This window comes from Arachis duranensis, chromosome 6 (genome assembly GCF_000817695.3).
Source record: "Arachis duranensis cultivar V14167 chromosome 6, aradu.V14167.gnm2.J7QH, whole genome shotgun sequence".
Lineage (NCBI taxonomy): Eukaryota > Viridiplantae > Streptophyta > Magnoliopsida > Fabales > Fabaceae > Arachis > Arachis duranensis.
This window is the reverse complement of record NC_029777.3, coordinates 12,112,477-12,132,755: the sequence shown is the minus strand read 5'-3', so window position 1 is coordinate 12,132,755 and position 20,279 is coordinate 12,112,477. Positions and strand designations below refer to the sequence as shown.

The window sequence follows — 20,279 nt, the reverse complement described above, 5'->3', positions numbered from 1 at the left end:
ATTGATTTTCCAACAAGAAGGCACTAAGTCTTTCATACCAAGCTCTTGGAGCTTGTCTAAGACCATAAAGAGCCTTAAAGAGTTTGAAAACATGATTTGGGAAATTCTTATGTTCAAAGCCGGGGGGTTGTGCCACAAACACTTCTCTATCAATAAAGCCATTGAGAAAAGTACATTTAACATCCATTTGAAACATTTTGAAACCCTTATGGGCAGCATAGGAAAGAAGCAATCTAATTGCTTCCATTCTAGCTACCGGAGCAAAAGATTCATCAAAATCTATACCCTCTTCTTGATCGTAACCTTAGGACACTAATCTAGCTTTGTTACGAACAACTTGTCCATCCTCACCAAGTTTATTTTTAAACACCCACTTAGTACCCGTAACTTTCTTACCATTCGGATGAGGTACTAGTGTCCAAACCTCATTCTTGTCAAATTGAGCAAGCTCCTCTTGCATGGCTTTCACCCATGATGGATCTTCAAGAGCTTGTTTGACATTGTTGGGCTCCATTTGTGACAAGAGTGCAAAGTTGCTTGGTTCGAATTGTCTTTTGGTTGAGGATCTTGTTGTCACACCTTGAGAGGGATCTCCAATGATAAAGTCATGAGGGTAACCCCTCATAGACTTCCATTCTCTAGGCTTACTTTGTGGTGTTGAGCTTTGATGAGTTTCTGTTGGTCTCACTGTCTCAGTTTCTCGTGCTGGCTCAGAAGACAAAATGGAAATGTCTCCTCCATTCTGACGAGGCAAAACTAGACTGGCAGATTCTTCATTTTGAGCAGACTTGAGATTTTCTTTGCTTGTTCCAGCTTCTTCACAATCTGAATTATTATCTATCACAGTACTGAAAATTAAATTAGAATCACAAAAAGTAACATGTATGGATTCCTCTATGGTTCTATGTTCTTTAAGGTAAATCCTATAGGCCTTGCTAGTGGTAAAGTATCCAACAAACATTCCTTCATAAGATTTTGGATCAAACTTCCCAAGATTTTCTTTGTTGTTAAGCACAAAACATTTGCATTCAAAAACATGAAAGTACTTAAGTTTAGGAGGGGTTCCTTTCCATAGTTCATAAGGAGTTCTTTTCAACCCTTTTCTAATTATTGTTCTATTCAAAATATAACATGCTGTGTTTACAGCTTCAGCCCATAGAAATTTTGGAACCTCATTCTCACATAACATTGCCCTAGTCATTTCTTGAAGGCTTCTATTCCTTCTTTCAACAACCCCATTTTGTGAGGTGTTCTAGGGCATGAAAAATTATGAGTAATTCCAAAGTCATCACAGAAATTTTCAAAGTCTTGGTTTTCAAATTCTTTTCCGTGATCACTTCTCAAATGAGCCATTTTCAAATCTTTTTCATTTTGAATTTTCTTGCAAAGGGTTAAGAAAGCATGGAAAGCATCATTTTTGTGAACAAAAAAAAGTACCCAACCAAATCTAGAGTAATCATCTACCACTACCAAACCATAGTATTTACCTCCTAGACTTTGAGTTCTTGTTGGACCAAAAAGATCAATGTGTAACATCTCTAATGGCCTTTTGGTTGAAATTCCATCTTTTGGTTTAAAAGAAGATTTGACTTGTTTGCCTAATTGACAAGCATCACAAGTAAGATCCTTATCAAATTTAATTTTACACACAATTGGCTTACACTAAGTAAATTATGTTTCAAACCATTTACAAGAAGAACATCATTTATACAAGATGAAAAGCTTTTACCAACTTTTCCAACGGCCACTATCTTTCCTTTACCATCATCACCGAAAGTGACAAGTCCTCCATCATATTCATCAAGCTTTATGAAGAAGGTTGTCTTTCCGGTCATGTGCCTAGAGCATACCCTGTCCATGTACCACATATTTTCCTTCCGTTTGGATACTAGGCATACCTACAAAATAAGCTCAAGTGACCTTAGGTATCCAAATTTTCTTGGATCCTTTCACGTTAAACCATCTCCTATGACCCAAACCATTGTAATAAAAAATAACTTTGTAAACTTTATCACCAATCATTCTTTCACAAAAAAAAAATACTGAACGGGAAAATGACCGTTTCGCATTGAATGGGAAAGTGTCCATTTCTGTTGCATAGTCTACAAAACCTTGGAGTTGCTGATTTGTTAAAGTAAGTGGGATCTTGAAACCTTGTGTCATTAGAAGAAGAAGCTCTATTTTTAAAGGAAGGTTTCTCGTCAGATTTATAAAACCCCAAACCAGCTTTATCAGAGAGTGGTTTTTGACTAGCCAATATTTGATTTAAATTTTCAGAACTTTGAGTGAACTTGGCTAAGTCATTTTCAAGGCTTCTAATCTTTTTCAGCAACTCTTCATTTTCCTTGAAACAGTTTACATATGCAACTACCGAATGATCACTTTCACAACTTCTAAGTTGAGCTTTCAACTGCTTATTTTCTTCCACAAGATCACAAGCAGTTTCGGCCTCCCTTAGCTTTTCTTTGAGAAAACTATTTTCTGCTTTAAGAATGATAATTTGTTGTTCAAGATCTTGATTATCAAGCTGAAAACATCTTATTTTTTCAGAAAGGTGGTCTATCATAAGATGAAGATCTTCAGTGTTAGGGTTATGAAAGACTACTTGATCTATGTCATCTGCCATGAGACATGGTTGTGACTTGGTCTCGAGTTCCTCATCATCATCATCTGAGTCATTTTCCAAATCTTCCCATGAAGCCATCAGTCCCTTCTTCTTTCCTCTTTTTGGCTTCTCCTCCTTCTTTAACTTAGGACAATCAGATTTGAAGTGCTCCATTTCCTTGCAGTTGTAACAAGTTACTTTGCTAAGGTCTTTCTTCATTTTCCTTGAGTTGCTGCCTTTGCCTTTGAACTTCACCATTTTCCTGAATTTTTTAGCAAACAACACAAATTCATTTTCAGAGGAGTTATCACAGGATTCATCATTGACAAACCCCATTTTGAGGGTTTATCTCGTGCTAATTTCAAAGGGTTTATCAATGATTTCACACACTTTCTGCATGAAAATATAAGGATTTGCATTCTTTTCCTAGTTTTGCCTCATAAAGGAAAACATGCTTATTTTGCACTAAAATAGACACATTTCTAATCTCGCCTTAATGCCATTCGATACCGTGACTCGTGTGCTAAGTGATTTCAGGACATAGACTAGGAATGGACAGGAAAAGATAAGGAAGAAGGGTGCAAGGAAAGGAAGCATGAGAATTGAAGCTTTGGGAATTTCTGCATGGGCGCGTGCGCGCACCTGACGCGCCCGCGCGGATGAGCGCAATGTGAAGCCGAAGCTAAGAGCCAAGCCACGAGCCGACTAGCGTAGCGGCTAAGCCAGAATCTTCAAGGACGCGTACGCGTACACTCCGCTTCCGCGCATACTCCAGAGCCGCATCAAGGGCGCGCACGCGTACCTTGCGCGTGCGCGCCGATGTTCGAAAATGATTTTTTTTAAAAGTCACGTGACTTAGGCGTGGAGTTGGTTGGAGATCCCAACTTTTGAGGAATGCTTTGGCGGGAAAAGACTTAAGAGGACCAGGGGAGCAAGTGTGAAACACTCTTAGTTCATTTTTTAGTTTTTTTGAGATATTTTGGAGTTAGTTACATTGTTAGAGAGAGAAACTCCAACTTCTCTCTAAGATTTCATCAACTTCTCTCAAGCTTTCATTAGGGTTCTTTCTCATCAAAGTTCTGAATTTTCACTCAATTTTGGTGAGATCCGTTGCACTTTCATTTCACTTTGCTCATGTAATAGATTTCCCCTTCCAAATTCAAGTTGTAATTGTTGACATACCTTGGATCTAGGAGTCAATTCTATGGTTTTTGGATTCATTTGATGTCTTGAGATTTTGATTCTCATTGTTGTTCCTTGATACTTGTTGCTAATCTCTTGTGTTGCAATAGTTCTAATTTTACTTTTCTCTTCATTTCACCATGATTTTCCTTCTTGCTCACTACATGTTTGATAAAATGTCAATACTAGCTATGGAGTAGAATTTTTGTACTTGGCATAGGGTTTGGATATTGGGAGGAATTGAATAGTCATCTTAATAGTTGCTTGATAGTTAGGAATTGCCAATTGACTTGGAGTACACTAAAGCTAGATTCCCCTAAGGTGAAGCTAGGACTTGTGATTCAAGTTGATTGTTTCCATTTGATTTTCCTCTACACTTAGGGGATAACTAAATGAAGCAAGCCTACTAGTTGTCAACATTGAATGAGCTATGAGGATAGAATTCCCAATGCCAACCCTAAGTCAAGTCCTTTTGATAATTGATTGTTTGTTTCTCATTACTTGCTAAATTCTTCCAAGAACTCAACAAGGCTTACTAAAACAATAAAATGCATACTTTGGCAATTCCAAGGGAGAACGACTCGGGAGATATATACTCTCGGATATAGATTGTAGTTTTGTTTGATGATGGATTTCGCGTTGGTTTAGACTATACTACGATTGATCACTTGATAAATTCTACACCAACAAAAATTCATTTGTCAATCATCCAGGGGATTAATTACAGAAGAAAAAGTAATTCCTTTCTTTTTTGACTCTTTTTTCAAATAAGTATTTTCAAAAGCAAGAAGGTTTCCTCTTAAATCATTACATGTCATGGAATCAAGGCTACTGCTCTCAGAAATAATTAAAGCTTTTGTTTCCCCCTCTTTAGTGAGACATCTCAACACTCTTCTCACAAGCACAGAATCAGAATATGTTATTCCCATAGCATCCAAGCCAAAAATAATGGTGTTGAACCGTTCGAACAGTTCATTAATAGATTCTCCTTCCTTCATTGCAAACATTTCATACTCTCTGTTTAACATGTCTATCCGAGTCTTCTTCATAATGGTGGTTCCTTCATGAGTGATTTGCAATTTGCCCCAGATTTCCTTTGCCGTTGTGCATCGTGATACCCGTTGGTATTCCTCAAAGCTGATAGCACAGTTGAGTAGATTTACGGCCTTGGTATTTAGCTTAACCTTCTTTCTATCTTCCTCGGTCCAGCTTGCTTCTGGTTTAAGAGTGACTACTCCTTCAGCACTTGTGTTAGTTGAAAACTGAGGACCCTCTAGGATGATCTTCTAAAGCCTGTAGTTTATTGCTTGCACAAAGATTTTCATTCTCTCCTTCCAATAGGTATAATTTTTCCCATTGAAAAGAGGCGGTCTGTTGCTTGACTGTCCTTCTGTAAGGTTGTTGGACACCAGATTTGAGCCACTGTTTTCTGCCATATGGATCTTTTCTCCAAGCTGCAAAGCTTGATCTCTTTGAGACCAAGCTCTGATACCAATTGATGGTTTTCAGTGGCTAAGAGAAGGGGAGGGATTGAATCCTAGCCCCCTTTTTGCTTGATTACACTTGCTGGTCTTTGAGGAGACTTTTTTGATTTTTGTCTCGTCCCTAGCCACGAGACTTTTCTTTTTGTCTCGTCACTTGGCACGAGAAACTTCTGGTTTTTTCTCCTGTGTATTTGAAAACAGAAATGGAGTAGAAAGGAGAAGAAGATTGCACCCAGATATATCCTGGTTCGGCTGCTAAGTGCAGTGCAGCCTACATCCAGTCTCCATCACAAAAATGATTGAATTTCACTATAATCTTCTTGATTACAGACTGTAAAGTGCTAACCCAACTTACAAGGGAATTTTCACAGAATCATGAAACACAACACAGATGTACAAAGGAACTCTAAGGACATCTATGGATTTTTCTTTTAATTTTGCACTCTCTGCCTTTTTCTGCTCTGTGGCTTTTTCATACAAATCTCATTGTTTGCCTTTTATTATGAGACTCAAGACATGACAAAATTAAACAGAAAAATTATAAAACAGAATACATTAAAGGAGAAGAAAATCTGTAAGCTTAGGTAGCTATGAGAATCCTGTGCCTTGCACTCTCACTGCTTACTTCTAACTCCTTAAATCAAACCGTGGCTGTTCACCCTTTCTATAGAAGAGGAAAGCCTCCACAGTTGAAACCAAAACCCAAGCTTAACTTCTTTTCCTTCACACATAACCGGTTCGGCCAGAGAGAGAGAAGAGGTAACTCATGCAAAATTCAACATGCAAATACCTCTAGTTCTTTCTTGGTCATCAGACTTCATCAATCCGAGCTTTCCATCCTTGGCTTGCTCTCCAAGATGAATTTCTGGCCCTTATTGCTTCATGATGATGATGATGGCTTCATCTACTCCAATCTCTGCCTCTTCCATCACGTAGCCACCCTAGCTACCTTCTGTGGTGGTTGAGCAAAGTCAGAGACAAGCCATCCCGTCAAGAATCTTAACCTTGCTGGCCGAAATCTTTTCTTCTATTTTTAGTATGGATGAGCCAAGATCTCTTCACAATATCTTACCACAAGTGAATGAGAATCTTAGCCACTACATTTTTTATGTTTTCTTGCCATCGTCATGATGGTCTTGTAGCTTGCCCTCCCTTCTTTTTGATAGCTCAAAGTATCCATGGTTTGATGTGTAATGACCGAAGAAGAGAAGGAAAGTGATGAGAGAGAAGAGAGAAATTTGAACATCATTGAATTAGAAAAGAGAATGAAATTAATTGAAATGATTCTTCCTTTGTTGAGTAGCGTGTAGCATTAGATGCTGCAATCAAATCAGATGTCCCTTTTCTTTTTCTCTCTCATTGTTCCCATACAATAAATGATAATTGAATGAATTTTGGAATCCATCACATGGTAATAAGCTGAGATCCGTTGGAAGGCATAAGGCATATAGTAACATTTGCTTTCCTGATGAATTTTTTTCGGATCATGTATTGGGGCATATAGCAAACATGATTATCTTGGGCTTGTAACAATAATGGATCAATTTGGCTCAAGATAACAACTTGTTTCAACCAAATCAATTTGGACATTTTGTTTTAAGGCTGAGCAATAAATAACACATTTGGACTTGCCAATTTTCTTTTATTCTGGCCCGAATCAATTCAGCCATAGTGAGTGATAAAACTTTATATCACTGCTGAATATGTTTTATTAAGTTGGGCTAGCAAATATTTTTCGGCCCAAGCAGAACCTGTATTGTAAAAATTAATTTAATCAGCCTATATAAATTAATATTTTTGCAATTAATCACATTAATAATATTTAGTCATCACAAATATTAATTTAGAGTTTCCAAACTCATTAGTGTCCAAAGTTAATTGGTGTATATGCCAAGAATCAGAAGCAGCATGTGTATAACACAACATTTACATTTTTAACACTAAGCAGTATATATTGTGCTTGCTCGCTCATTTTTGTCCGTAATATTTATATATCATTTTTTAAAGAATAATAATATTAGTATTTGAATATTGTTTTGAAACCATCTCTTCTAAAATTTAATTTAATAAAAGTAGATATATAAATAGTTATTTTTAATATATTTTTTTATGCAAAAACTTTTTTTAATTTGTGTAAAGTTTTGTATAATTTTTCTATTTATTTTATACCAATTTTTTTAGTCACTAAGAATCGATTTCTAAATTTCTAAATTATAGAAATTCTGATATTATGTCATAAAATAATTTAAAAAAATTAAACTGATAAAAAATATACATAAATAATTAAATTTTTAATAATTTAGTAGTTAAAAAAAATTAAACTGATAAAAAATATTAATTCAATATTCTAGTAGTTGATGTGCAATAATTTAACTCAATTATTGTAACATACTGAGTGTAAAAATATTTTATAAATGTCCAATAGTTATCACATGTCTAAAAATATTAATTGAATTACATATTTTAAAAATAAGTAAAGTGTTGTGCATTATTAGTGTAAACAAAATTATATTAAAATCCAATAAAAATGTTTTTTTATGAAATAGATAAAAATGATATTAGTATTCAATAAAAAACTGTTATAATTTATCAATAAAAATTTACACCATAATTTACCATTTTAAATCAGGAATATCTCTAGTATACATTCATAAGGGCTACAAAAATTTTCATAGATAATTTATGTTGTGTATAATTCAGGAAAGAATCGTATTAAAATCCTTAATTATTTGTACAAATTGATTTAACTAGTTTTTTTTCTCTTTTTTTGGGACAAAATTTTTTTTTGTTGTCTATAGTATTCCACAGTCCAACAGATTAATAACTAATTTGTTACAAATGTGAACTTCGTATAAAGAATATGTGTTGACTGTTGACCAATAAATTACTGGATCGGGACATAATTAAATTGGGCTTTTTAAATTGCAAGCATAACAAAAACACAATTCTGAGGCCTATAATTAATTCCCACTTTCATAGTTGTTGGCCCAAATCCAATCAATTTCAATCTTTTAAACTATTAAGATTTAGATGTTTACTTTGGCAAGTGATAAAAATTAGAAAATTTCTTGTGTAGAATAATTGAATGTTCTTACTTTGCTTTATTTATCTTGCCAATTTGAGGTTAGTTTCTGTTTTACTAATATTTTTTAAATTTAAATTAAAAATAATAATACACTTAATTATAATATTGATGTGGAAGACAATTAATTGATCAAAGTAAAATTATTTGTTCTCATAATACCTAAGAAATTTTCTGAAAATTATTGCTGTTGTAATTGAACTTAGCAAGTATCCCAACAATTTATTTTAGGTTAAAGTAGTAAAAAACTAAGATTTATTTAATTAACAATGAATGGAACATTTTTTATTAATTAAAAACCATTTAAGAATGAGCCAACATATCGATAATTTCCTCAAAATTCTAAGAAATCGAAATATTTTATTTTGCCTAAAACCCTGGCGCATTACTTTTAGTTTAGCAACAAAATGCCTAGGAACAACTAATAAATTGTCATTATTAACCGTTTTAACTACCATCTCAAAACTTTTTGCTTATTAAAATATGCAATATTGAAACAACTACACTTAGCACGGTTCAAATTTAAACCGACTCAAATTAAATTGTTTATCCAATCAAATTCAAACAGAAAACAGATTTAAATTGTATTAATTTAGATTTGATTGGATTTTATTTTTTACAAACAGTTAGATCAAATTAAATTTCGGATCTACTTTTCATAACCGATTCAATTTCATCCAAATCGCACAATGTGCTATAATATTATTATTTTATTATTATATTTACAATTATATTTATAACATGTTCAATTTATTATACATTTTATATTATTCATGTATTATTATTATTTAATAAATGTTTTTTTTTCAAAATGTGATTTGTTTATTACTAGTCTATAATTTTATTTCTACTGTGTTATATTATCGTTGATTTTTTAAAATATTATTGAGACTTGTTTTGTCATTTTTTATTATTTAAAATTTAATATTGAGACTTGTTATATATATATTTTTTATTTATAAAACCACAAATTCAATCCAATCCAATCCAAACTGCTTGAAATTGGATCGGATCGAATTAGATTTTTTTGAAAAAAATCATCCAATCCAAACCACATCACAAATAAAATTAGTGTTCAAATCAGATGAATTTTTAACCGCAAAAAACACTCCTAGTCCACACCCCCCTCCCCACAAAAAAAAAAAAGAAGGCTAGGAAATTTAAAAAACGACCCTTGAAGGTTCAAAAGGTCAGTTTATTTTGTTTAGTGTGGATTTACAACTATATCTGATCGGATGCAAGCGATGATAGTTAAGTAATCTTATTTTATTAATTATTTGCTTGTCAATTTGAATTTTTTAGTTGTCTTCCACCCTACATTGTTGTTTATATCTTTGATATAACTTTCGCTTCTTTGTCTGGGTTCATGGCTTGTATGTTGTTTAATTCATTCTTTGGCTGTTCATGTCAATGCTTAGCTTAATCTGAACCATATTCAAACAAAAAGAATAATTGGATTATTAAATCATATCATATATAAATGTAACAAATTAATTATAACAATTACATTGTAAGTAATGTAATTCTAAATGTAGAAAAGATGCTTACCATGTTTGGAAAATGGGAAGTTTCTTCCCTTAATTCTTAATAGATATACTTGACGATCGATTAGAATAAGGTGAGAAAGAATTAATGGAACCCTTTCGAACCTCCACATCCTCTCCAACCACTCTTTATTTTCTTTTAATTAAAAGAGTAAACCAACAATTAAGTATTTAAAAAGCGTCCCTCGAAAAAAATATGAATTTAATCGTTTAAGATAGTAAATAATAGAGATGTTATATCCTTTTATCAATTTATCGCATAAAATTTAACAATAATATTTATATGTACTGTGTGACATATCTATTTATGCAAGATCATCACGTATATAATAACTTTTAAAATGAAATTTCACCTGTTTTAGTTGGATCATAATAAATAGAAAGTAGTCGATAAATATTATATAAAAACTCAAAAGATAACAAAAGGATATACATGGACAACTTCATTTTGTTTTACACTATTTATCTGACGAAAAAACATATATGTTTACTGTTTACTATCATAAAAAATTTAATTAATAATTTTTTTAAGATTAATTAATCCAAAATCAAAATCTTTAAAGATCTAATTGTCACTTTATTCTAATTAAAATGTTAAATCATAATCTATGAATATGAACACTTCGCTGAATTACTGTGTTTTTATGTCAGACACATTTTAAATATGACACTTACTAACACTCGTCTGATACGTGTGTCTCTTAATAAAAAATAAAAAATTTTTCTCCGACACGTTTAGACACACTTAAATACCATCACGTGTCAGTGTATCTAATCTTATTATTAACATATATTCTTGAAATAAATTTAAATATAGTATATATTATTATTATTTATTAAAAAATATTTTAAATATTTGATATAAATAAAATAAAATATTAAAAATAATAAAAAATTAATTTATATTTTAATATTAATAAAATATTAAAATATTATTATGATTTATTTAAAAAATATTTTATATTTTATATGTATGTATGATTCTGTATCTTATAAAATTTTAAAATTCGCATGTTGACGTATTTTGTATCATATCATATTCCTTATCTGTGCTAGCGTTCGTGTATCGTGAACCATAATTAAATAAATAAATTGATGGAAAACAAAAAAAAATTGTTGCTAGCTAGCAGCTTTACAACTGGCCAAGGCATTGATCAGAAATAATATTTCTTATTTATACTCTCCAGTCTCCACATTTACTGTACTTTATTTAGTCATCATTATATTTAATTTAATTTGTAGGAAAAATATATAAATTTATAATTATTTTTTTAATAGATCATAGTTAGAGTAGTGCTAGAGACAATAGACATTTATGAATGCGCAGTAGTAGTGCATATATTCCATACATATTCAGCAAAGCAATATGTAGTGTCCAAAGTTAATTGGTGTATATGTCAAGAAACAGAAGCAGCATGTGTATAACACAACATTTACATTTTTAAAACTAAGCATTATATATTGTGCTTGCTCGCTCGCTCATTTTTGTCCGTAATCATATCATTCGTTAAAGAATAATAATGTTAGTATTTGAATATTATTTGAAACCATCTCTTCTAAAAATTTAATTTCATAAAAGTAGATATATGAATAGTTATTTTTTAATATATTTTTTATGTAATTTTTTTAGTTTGTCTGAATTTTTCCATTATTTTTTATTGGTTTTATACTAATTTTATTAGTCATTATATAATTTCTAAATTTTAAAATCATAAAAATTTTAATATTATGTCATAAAATAATTTTAAAAAAATTTAACTGATAAAAAATATATATAAATAATTAAGTTTTTAATAAGTATGATACTTGTGAACATCATGTCAAATCGAGATATATATGTTTATTTATTAATAATAAATAAAATACATTAATACAATTTATTAATAGAATATAAATACTCTTATAATACAAAGTGTTTTCGCTTTCTAATGAATGATTCGTTTATGCTCTTATTAAGACATGGAATAAGGTTCTTAATCATAATGCAAGAGAAAAAGGAGGCTAGGAGATTTATTAGTAAAGTAGCAATTATATATCAAGGGTTGGTCTTTTTGGGCAGCAACATTTTGAGAAATTCAGATTAATATTTTGGCTTCTTTATTGATGATAAATCTTTTGTTGAACGAAAATATTTTCGATACAATTAAGTTGAATCGAAACAAATTATATGATCTTTTTGAGGAGATACGAGTGTAAGATGAAGTTGAAGATAATCGGTGCTAATTTGAGATTTCGATTATATTGTCGATTAAAAAAGTCAAATCTAGCAAGAGTCTCCATTTGAGAAATTAGGAAAAGTTTTTGAAGAGTTGTTCGAGTATTGGTGGAAGCGGAAAAGTTCATGACTTTTATCACACAAAAAAAATATTGGAAATATCTACAATCACGCAACAGGAACAGTTATCAAAAGTGATTGTATTTTAAATTTATAATTTCTCATTTAATTGTAATTAATTGTACTTTATTTAACCGTTATGTAAGATAGCCTATAAATATTGTGAAGTGTTAGGGAACAAGGGTTGGAACTTTTACTCAAAAAAAAATACTCTAGCACTCTCACATCCCAGCAAATTCCTGAGTTTGCGATCGGGTTTCCTTTTTCTGTAGGATTCCTTCCACTTTCTTCTTTCTTTTAAATTCAATTCTGTTTGTAAAACAATTTCATTTAATCTTATTCGCTAAGTGTTATTTATATTATTTATTTTCTCTGTTTAATTTATCTTCCAGCATTCTCTTACTTACTTTGAAGTTTTTTTATTTAATTAAAGGCTTTTTTATTGTTTCCTTTTGATTTTGGCATAAGTCTTTTCATTTACCATGTCTTTATTTATTGAAAACTTTGATTTTTAAATATTATTTAACATTTTACAAATTCATTTTATTTTCATTGTCGAAACTTGTCTAATCGGAGACGCTTTGATGCACTTCTAGAAAATTGGTACTCGCACAGAGGAGTAGGTTTCGCTCCCAAACCACTAGATATCGAACCACCATCGATTTGCTAAAAATCGACAAAACAAATTGGCACGCCCGGTGGGACAGTTTTAAATCGAAGTGTGTCAAAATAATTGTTTTCCACAAATTTCTTGGTGTATGCGATTACGAAGTGGGAAGATCATTCACATGGCTGATGAATTATTAAATGTGAATGGTGGTTCGTCCACCAATGGTAGCATACCAGTATTCATGCAACAAGCCGACGTGTCTTCACATTCGGAAGGTGCAATCGAAATTGAAAGCATAGTCATCACGACTATTCAAACTGGAAATGTTGGACGGAATACTCGGCCACATGGCCCTGTGCCACCGTATCAACCTCCATTAACTGCTGGTCGGCCCTCTTATCGTCTTCCCGCTGGTTATACCCCATCGGTGGGTGGATTTATGCCGCCTATCCGCTTTGGGAAAGCAAATGGAGTGAATAATATGCAAAACCCACAATAACGCTCTGAGTATTCTTGTGAGTATCATGTGGGCTCCACTTCTAATGCTGCGAATTCAATGACAGTATATCGACAACAAGTGGAGGAGAGTCACCATGATTTGGTTAATTTATTAACTTAGCAAATGACTACAATTTTAAATCCCATGATGACCGATCATGAATCGAGATTCGAGCGTGTTGCAAGACAAGTCGAGAGGATTGCTCGAATCATCGATTATGATGAAGGCGAGAGGCATAACGCTCGAGGGAATAATGAGGGGATGAAAAATATTTTTCAAAATAAAAATCACATTCCAAATCGAGAAAATCCTCGCCTGGTTCATCGAAATGAAAATGCTGATAATGTTTTACATGGATTACGTGGTGATCGTTATCAGGTCACTCGAATTGTAAAAGAGGTTTTAAATCGGTTGGATTGAATGTTGGTTTTATGAATCAGCCACATCTTGTATCTGCTTTTCCCTAAGTAGTTCAAATGGCTGAAGTGCCAAGAGGGGTGAAAAATTTGAAAATAACCACAAAATTTGCTGGAGAAGTTGGAGAATCGACAACTGAACATGTTGCTTATTATTTGGTCGAGATTGGGAACCTAGTCAATGATGAAAATTTGAAAATGAAAATTTTTCATTCGTCATTGACGAAGAATGCATTTACATGGTTCTCGAATCTTAGACCAAATTCGATTACAACATAGAATCAGTTAGAAATTGTTTTTCATGCTCAGTTTTATCGAGAAAAAATGAACGTAGCAGTTACCGATTTAGTAGCTTTGAAACGTGAAGATGGTGAAACCATCGATGACTATTTAATACGTTCCAAAAATGCTAGAAGTAGGTGCTATGTGACATTACCTAAAAATTAGATAGTGAAAATAGCAATCATAGAGTTGGGATTTTATATGCGTAGGAAATTGCTTAATGTGCATATTCCTGATTTTGCTCACCTGGCTGAAAAGGTTCGGCAGACTGAGCTTATGAAAAAGGAGAAAGAAAAACATAGAACTGAACAGAGGTCGAAAAGTAAACCGTTTACTCGAAAAGAGAAGGTTGCTTATGTAACCATAGAATCCTCAGAGGAAGAAATCAATTTCGAAACAGAAGTCTATTTGGCCGAACTTAAGAAAGGCCCTCCATATGTTTGTTCTTTATTAAAAAAAAACTCCCTGGTAGTGAAAAGTCGAATGATTCAAAACTTAAAAGTGGAAAGAAATTTAGTTTTGATATCTCGAAATCTGATCAGATTTTTGATGTGTTGCTTAAAGATAAACAATTGGTTTTGTTTGAGGGTAGAACATTACTTTCCTTAAAAGATTTGAAAGGAAAGCCTTATTGCAAATTTCATCAAGCAACAAGTCATTCGACTAACAGTTGTATCTGTTTCAGGGATTTGATTCAAGAGGTAATCATGGAAGGACATTTGAAATTTGATGATGGTAAGAAGGAGATGAAGGTTGATGTAGATCCCTTCGAAACTGATGCCAGTTATGTGGAACTCTGCTTTGGAGGGAATATGGTGGAGATGTCTTATGACTTTCATGTGGCTCTTGATGATTTCGAGTCACAAGTAAGATCTGTGTATCCTAGAACAGGGGACTGTTTGTTGGACTTCTTGGTTCAGCAAAAGATCAAAGACCGGGATGTATCTCTGTGTCTACGGTGTAATGCTATTTTTGATGCCGAAGCAGCAGCAATCTTTGAAAAGGAGAGAATGAAGAAAGAATTGGCTCACAGGGAGGAACAAGCACGTCAGAGGCAACCAATTCGACGTGTAGAGGGTTCTGGTTAAAAAATTCCTCCACATGACGTGACTACACCTTTGAGCCGATCTCAGGCTATTGGTGTTTAGTGGATTAGAAACTGTCAAGATTTTCAAAGGCGTGATCACTTGTATCGACGTAATCCTCAATGGGGGCATCGAGCACTGTCTCGAAATCAATATGTTGCTTATCGAGGGCGAGCCAGAGGATACCCAAGAGGAAGAGGTGGAAGAAGAAGTTTCAATCAGATAGGAAGCTTCAAATTGATACATGAAAGGAATCAAGCAAGGGGGTAACTCCCTCTGTGCATTCCCGGATTGTCTTTCCTTCTGATAGAGAGACTTATCCCAAGGAGATTCCATCGCCAGCAAAGATGGAAAAAGGGAAGGCAGTTGCTCAGTCTTCTGGGATCGATAAATATAAAGGTGTTGATGTCGATGAGGAGTACTTCGATGAAGGAGATAATGATATGGTATGGATGATTTCGATTATTCCTACTGAGTACCTTGGAGAATGCAAAAGTAATCCAGATGAGGATTATAACCAAGAGGATGAAGAGGCTTTCTCTTTCATTCGTATAAAAGATGAGCTAGAATTCTTTCCACGCCCTACTGAGAGACAAATGTCTCATTTGTGTCCCCTTCATATTGTTACTGTTGTGAATAGGTTCAAAATAAATAAGGTACTGATTGATGGTGGGGCAGTGATAAGTCTCCTGCCTGAAAGGATGCTAGGAAAAGTAGGGAAACATTTCGAGGAGTTAGTCCCTACAAACATCGCTATGACTGACTTTAGTGGTAATTCTACGCCAGCAAAAAGGTTGGTCACATTGACGGTGAAAGTGGGGTCTTTGGAGAGACACTCTGCATTTGTGGTAGTGCCATCGAAGGCTAGTTATAACGCCTTACTTGGGAGAGATTGGATCCATGGAGTAGGTATTGTACCATCTACAGTGCATCAGAGCATGCTTCTGTGGACTAAGGAAGGCAAACCTGAAATTGTCAAAGCAGATTCGAGTTTATATATCAAACAAATGCATGTTGATTTTAGGATATATAATCGTAAACTGAAGCCTTTAAATGTTGATCGATCTTTGAATCCTTACAATTGTGAAGGGTGTTATTTGACTTCAGAAGGACTTTCGGTGAAGTTGCGCTATCCAGATTTGCCCTTTGAACCAACAGGTTGGGATTATCTTTCTTGAAGACTTCGAAGGCTGAATTATAGACCAGGTTGACGAAGTTTCTGACTTCCTAGTAACTTTGCATAATTATTTGAATAATTTCCAAGTTTTAGAAAATAAAGATGATTCTTTCGATAAGGTTGAATCAGATAGTATTAGTAAATCTACAAGTTGTAGTATGATTGATTCGACACCTCCAATCGAATGTAGTTATGATTTTTCTATTACTTGTAATGAAATTAATAATGTGAGTCAGACTGCCGATTTAATAGCAGAGGCTCATTGTGTGGAAAATAAATGTAGTAATGAATTAATCAAAGATCAAGTTTCTTCAATCTCTAATTCCATTGATTTTACTTTCGATTGTATTTATGATTTGGAGTCTTTGGAATTTAAAAAATATTCAATCAAATATGATCATTATAAAGGGTTCGAATCTCAGGATCCTTCAGAAGAAGTTAATTTGGGGACTCATGATGATGTCCGAATTACATATATTTGTAAAGATCTTGTTGATCCTTTTCGAACTGAGCTTTTCGATTTGTTACATGAGTTTAAAGATTGCTTCGCATGGAATTATCATGAAATGCCTGGTCTCGATCGTTCATTATTAGAACATCAATTATCATTAAAACCTAATGCTCGACCTGTGAAACAAACCCCAAGACATTTTGCTCCTAAAATCAATGTGAAAATTAAAGAAGAGATAGAATGTTTGATCAAAGAAAAATTTATTCGAACTGCTCGTTACGTGGAGTGGGTGTCGAATATAGTTCCAGTGATGAAGAAAAATGGAAAATTGAGGGTATGTATCGATTTTTGAGATTTAAATAATGCTACCTCAAAGGATGAATATTTCATGCCAATTGCAGATATGTTAATCGATTCTGCAGAAGGAAATGAAATCCTTAGTTTCATGGACGGTTATTCTAGATATAACCAAATTTTTATTGCGGAAGATGATGTGGCTAAAACTGCCTTCCGTTGTCCTGGAGCATTGGGTACGTATGAGTGGGTGGTTATGCCTTTTGGTTTGAGAAATGCTGGAGCAACATATCAACGGACAATGAATGCTATTTTCCATGAGTTTATTGGAAAATTTATGGAGGTGTATATCGATGATGTAATGGTCAAATCAATTTATGTAAGTCAACATACAGACCACTTAAGAAATGCATTTTTGACTATGAGAAAGAAAGGATTAAAAATGAACCCTTTGAAGTGTGCTTTTGGGGTATCAGCTGGAAACTTCTTAGGCTTTGTTGTCCATAAAAAGGGGATAGCTATCGATAAAAATAAAGCAGATGCAATAATAGCTTTATCTGCACCAAAATCGAAGAAAGAAATACAATCATTTTTGGGTAAGATAAATTATCTTCGAATGTTCATTTCGAATCTTTCAGATTGAACTAGGGTGTTCGCATCTTTAGTAAAATTAAAAAATAGTTCGAAATTCAAATGGACCACAGAGCATCAATTAGCGTTCGATTCTTTTAAAATATATTTGTCTAAGGCCCCAATTATGGCGAACGTTCGTCCATTTGAACCTTTAAAATTGTACATTGCCTCATCTAAAAATACTATAGGGTGTATTTTAGCCCAAGATGATGAAAACGGGCATGAACAGGCTGTTTATTACCTTAGTCGAGTTTTAACTGATATGGAAACAAGGTATTCGCCGATTGAAAAATTATGTTTGTCATTATATCATGCTTGTATGAAGTTAAAGTGTTATATGGTGGCTAAATCGGTGAAAGTTATAGCACAAACCGATGTTATTAAGTATATGCTTAGTTTCCCTGTGCTAACGGGACGTTTGGAGAAATGGATGTTAGCATTAACGGAATTCGATTTGCAGTATGTCCCAGCAAAGGCTTTTAAAGGACAGGTCATTGCAGATTTTCTTGTGGATAATTCGAAAGATCTGAATGACCAGGGGGCAAATATAGTTGATGTAGAGGTCAACTATTGGAAATTGTATTTCGATGGATCTAAGCACAAAGATGGTGCAGGGGTTGGAATCCTCATTATCTCACCAAAGGGTATCCCGTCGAAATTCTTGTTCGAATTAAAGTACCCTTCCTCTAATAATGTTGCTGAATATGAGGCTTTAATTTTAGGTCTCGAAATTTTAATCGACAAATGAGCTTTAGAAGTACAAATTCTAGGGAATTCACAATTGGTTTTAAAGCAGTTGTCAAAGGAGTTTAAATGTAATAATGAGACATTACAAAAATATTTAATAATTGCTTGGGAATTGTTAACATCTTTTCAGAATGTTTCTTTGGTACACATCCCTAGAATTCATAATGAAATTGCCAATGAGTTGGCTCAAATCGCTTCGAGATATCGAATTGGTCTGGAAACTATTAAGAAGTTATCTAGTATCCATCAAATTTTAGTACCAGCAAATAAAGGAGAAGTGTTGTGTATGGATGAATGGGAGGATTTTGATTGGAGAAAACCTATTGCTCGATATTTGAAAGATCCCAATACTGCAGTTGATAGAAAAATAAAGTTACAAGTAATGAACTTTGTTTTATTGGCTGATGAGTTATACAAAAAAAGGATTGATGGATGTTTGATGAGATGTTTGGGTCGAGAAGATCAGAATATTGCTTTGGGTGAAGTTCATAATAGAATCTGTGGTGCTTATCAGGGAAGAAAGAAAATGAGATGGGTGTTATATTGTAATCATGTATACTGGCCATCTATGATAAAAGATTGTATTGATTATGTAAAGGCATGTCAAGAATGTCAGAAATATGGTTCGATACAACAAATTCCAGCAGCCGAATTACATTTGATAATAAAACCATGGCCATTTAGAGGTTGGGCTTTGGTAATTGGGTTGATTCACCCTCCCTCATCGAAACAACATAAGTTTATTTTGGTGGCTATTAATTATTTCACAAAATAGGTTGAGGCTATTCCGTTAGTAGGAGTTGGTCAAAGTGAGATAATTGACTTTGTCGAGAAAAATATTATCCATCGATTTGAAATTTCTCAGACTTTAAGTACTGACCAAGGAACTATGTTTACTGGCCAGCGAATTAAAAATTTTGCGGCCTCGAGAAATATTAATATGGTTACTTCGACTCCCTATTATGCACAAGCTAATGGGCAAGTAGATGTAGCGAATAAGATATTGATAGGCTTGATTAAAAAGTAGATCGGGAATAGGCCACGAACATGGCATGAGACTTTAAGTCAAGTATTATGTGCTTATCGAAACTCACCAAGAGGTTTGACAGGGACTTCACCTTATAAATTAGTATATGGCCATGATGCAGTATTGCCATTAGAGATTAATTTAAATACTTTAGGAGTATCGAAACAGAATGATTTTCCGGTTGATGATTATTGGAATGCAATGTTTGATGAGTTGAATGAATTGGATTCAGAGCGAATTTTGGCACTCGAGAATGTAATTCGATAAAAAGAAAGTGTTGCTTGAAGTTATAATCGTCGAATCAAAGAAAAATCTTTCAAGATAGGCGAATTAGTTTTGAAAGTTGTTTTACCTATGGAAAAGAAATCGAGATTTCTGGGTAAGTGGTCCTATAGTTGGGAAGGTCACTTTCAAGTGATAGGTACATATTCCGGGAATGCCTATCAGATTAAAAATATTGAGTCAGAAAAAGTGATTAACTCGATTAATGGAAAATACTTGAAACTTTTGTATTGTTAGCAAGCATAGAAAGTTAACATATACAGAAAGTTTAAAAAATAAGAACCATTACAAAGTAAACTTAAAAATAATGTTAGAAGTAAAAGGGATTCAAGGTGCCAATAGTTTTGCCAAATCAGAGCGTAGCTTTGTTCTCTTGTTTTCCAAGAGTGTAAGCACTTCAATCTGCTTGAACTTGTCAGCTTGGATTTTCTCAAGTTGTTTTTCATATTCTCCTCGTTCAGTATCGAGTGAGACAAGTTTCTGGATAAGGAGATGCTGCTCTTATTGGGCTGCAGCAAGAAGTTTGGCTTTAGTGGCTCAATTT

The 20,279-nt window shown here is 33.4% G+C and overlaps 1 protein-coding gene across 1 annotated transcript; it reads left to right on the top strand.

The window, feature by feature from the left end:
- The first annotated feature begins 17,803 nt into the window (after window positions 1–17,803).
- On the top strand, window positions 17,804–19,453 carry LOC107492766 (uncharacterized). Its single transcript, XM_016113823.1, has 3 exons — window positions 17,804–18,388; window positions 18,557–18,805; window positions 19,202–19,453. Exons 1-3 carry the CDS (start codon window positions 17,804–17,806, stop codon window positions 19,451–19,453), a joined length of 1,086 nt encoding a protein of 361 aa, XP_015969309.1.
- The last annotated feature ends 826 nt before the right edge of the window (window positions 19,454–20,279 follow it).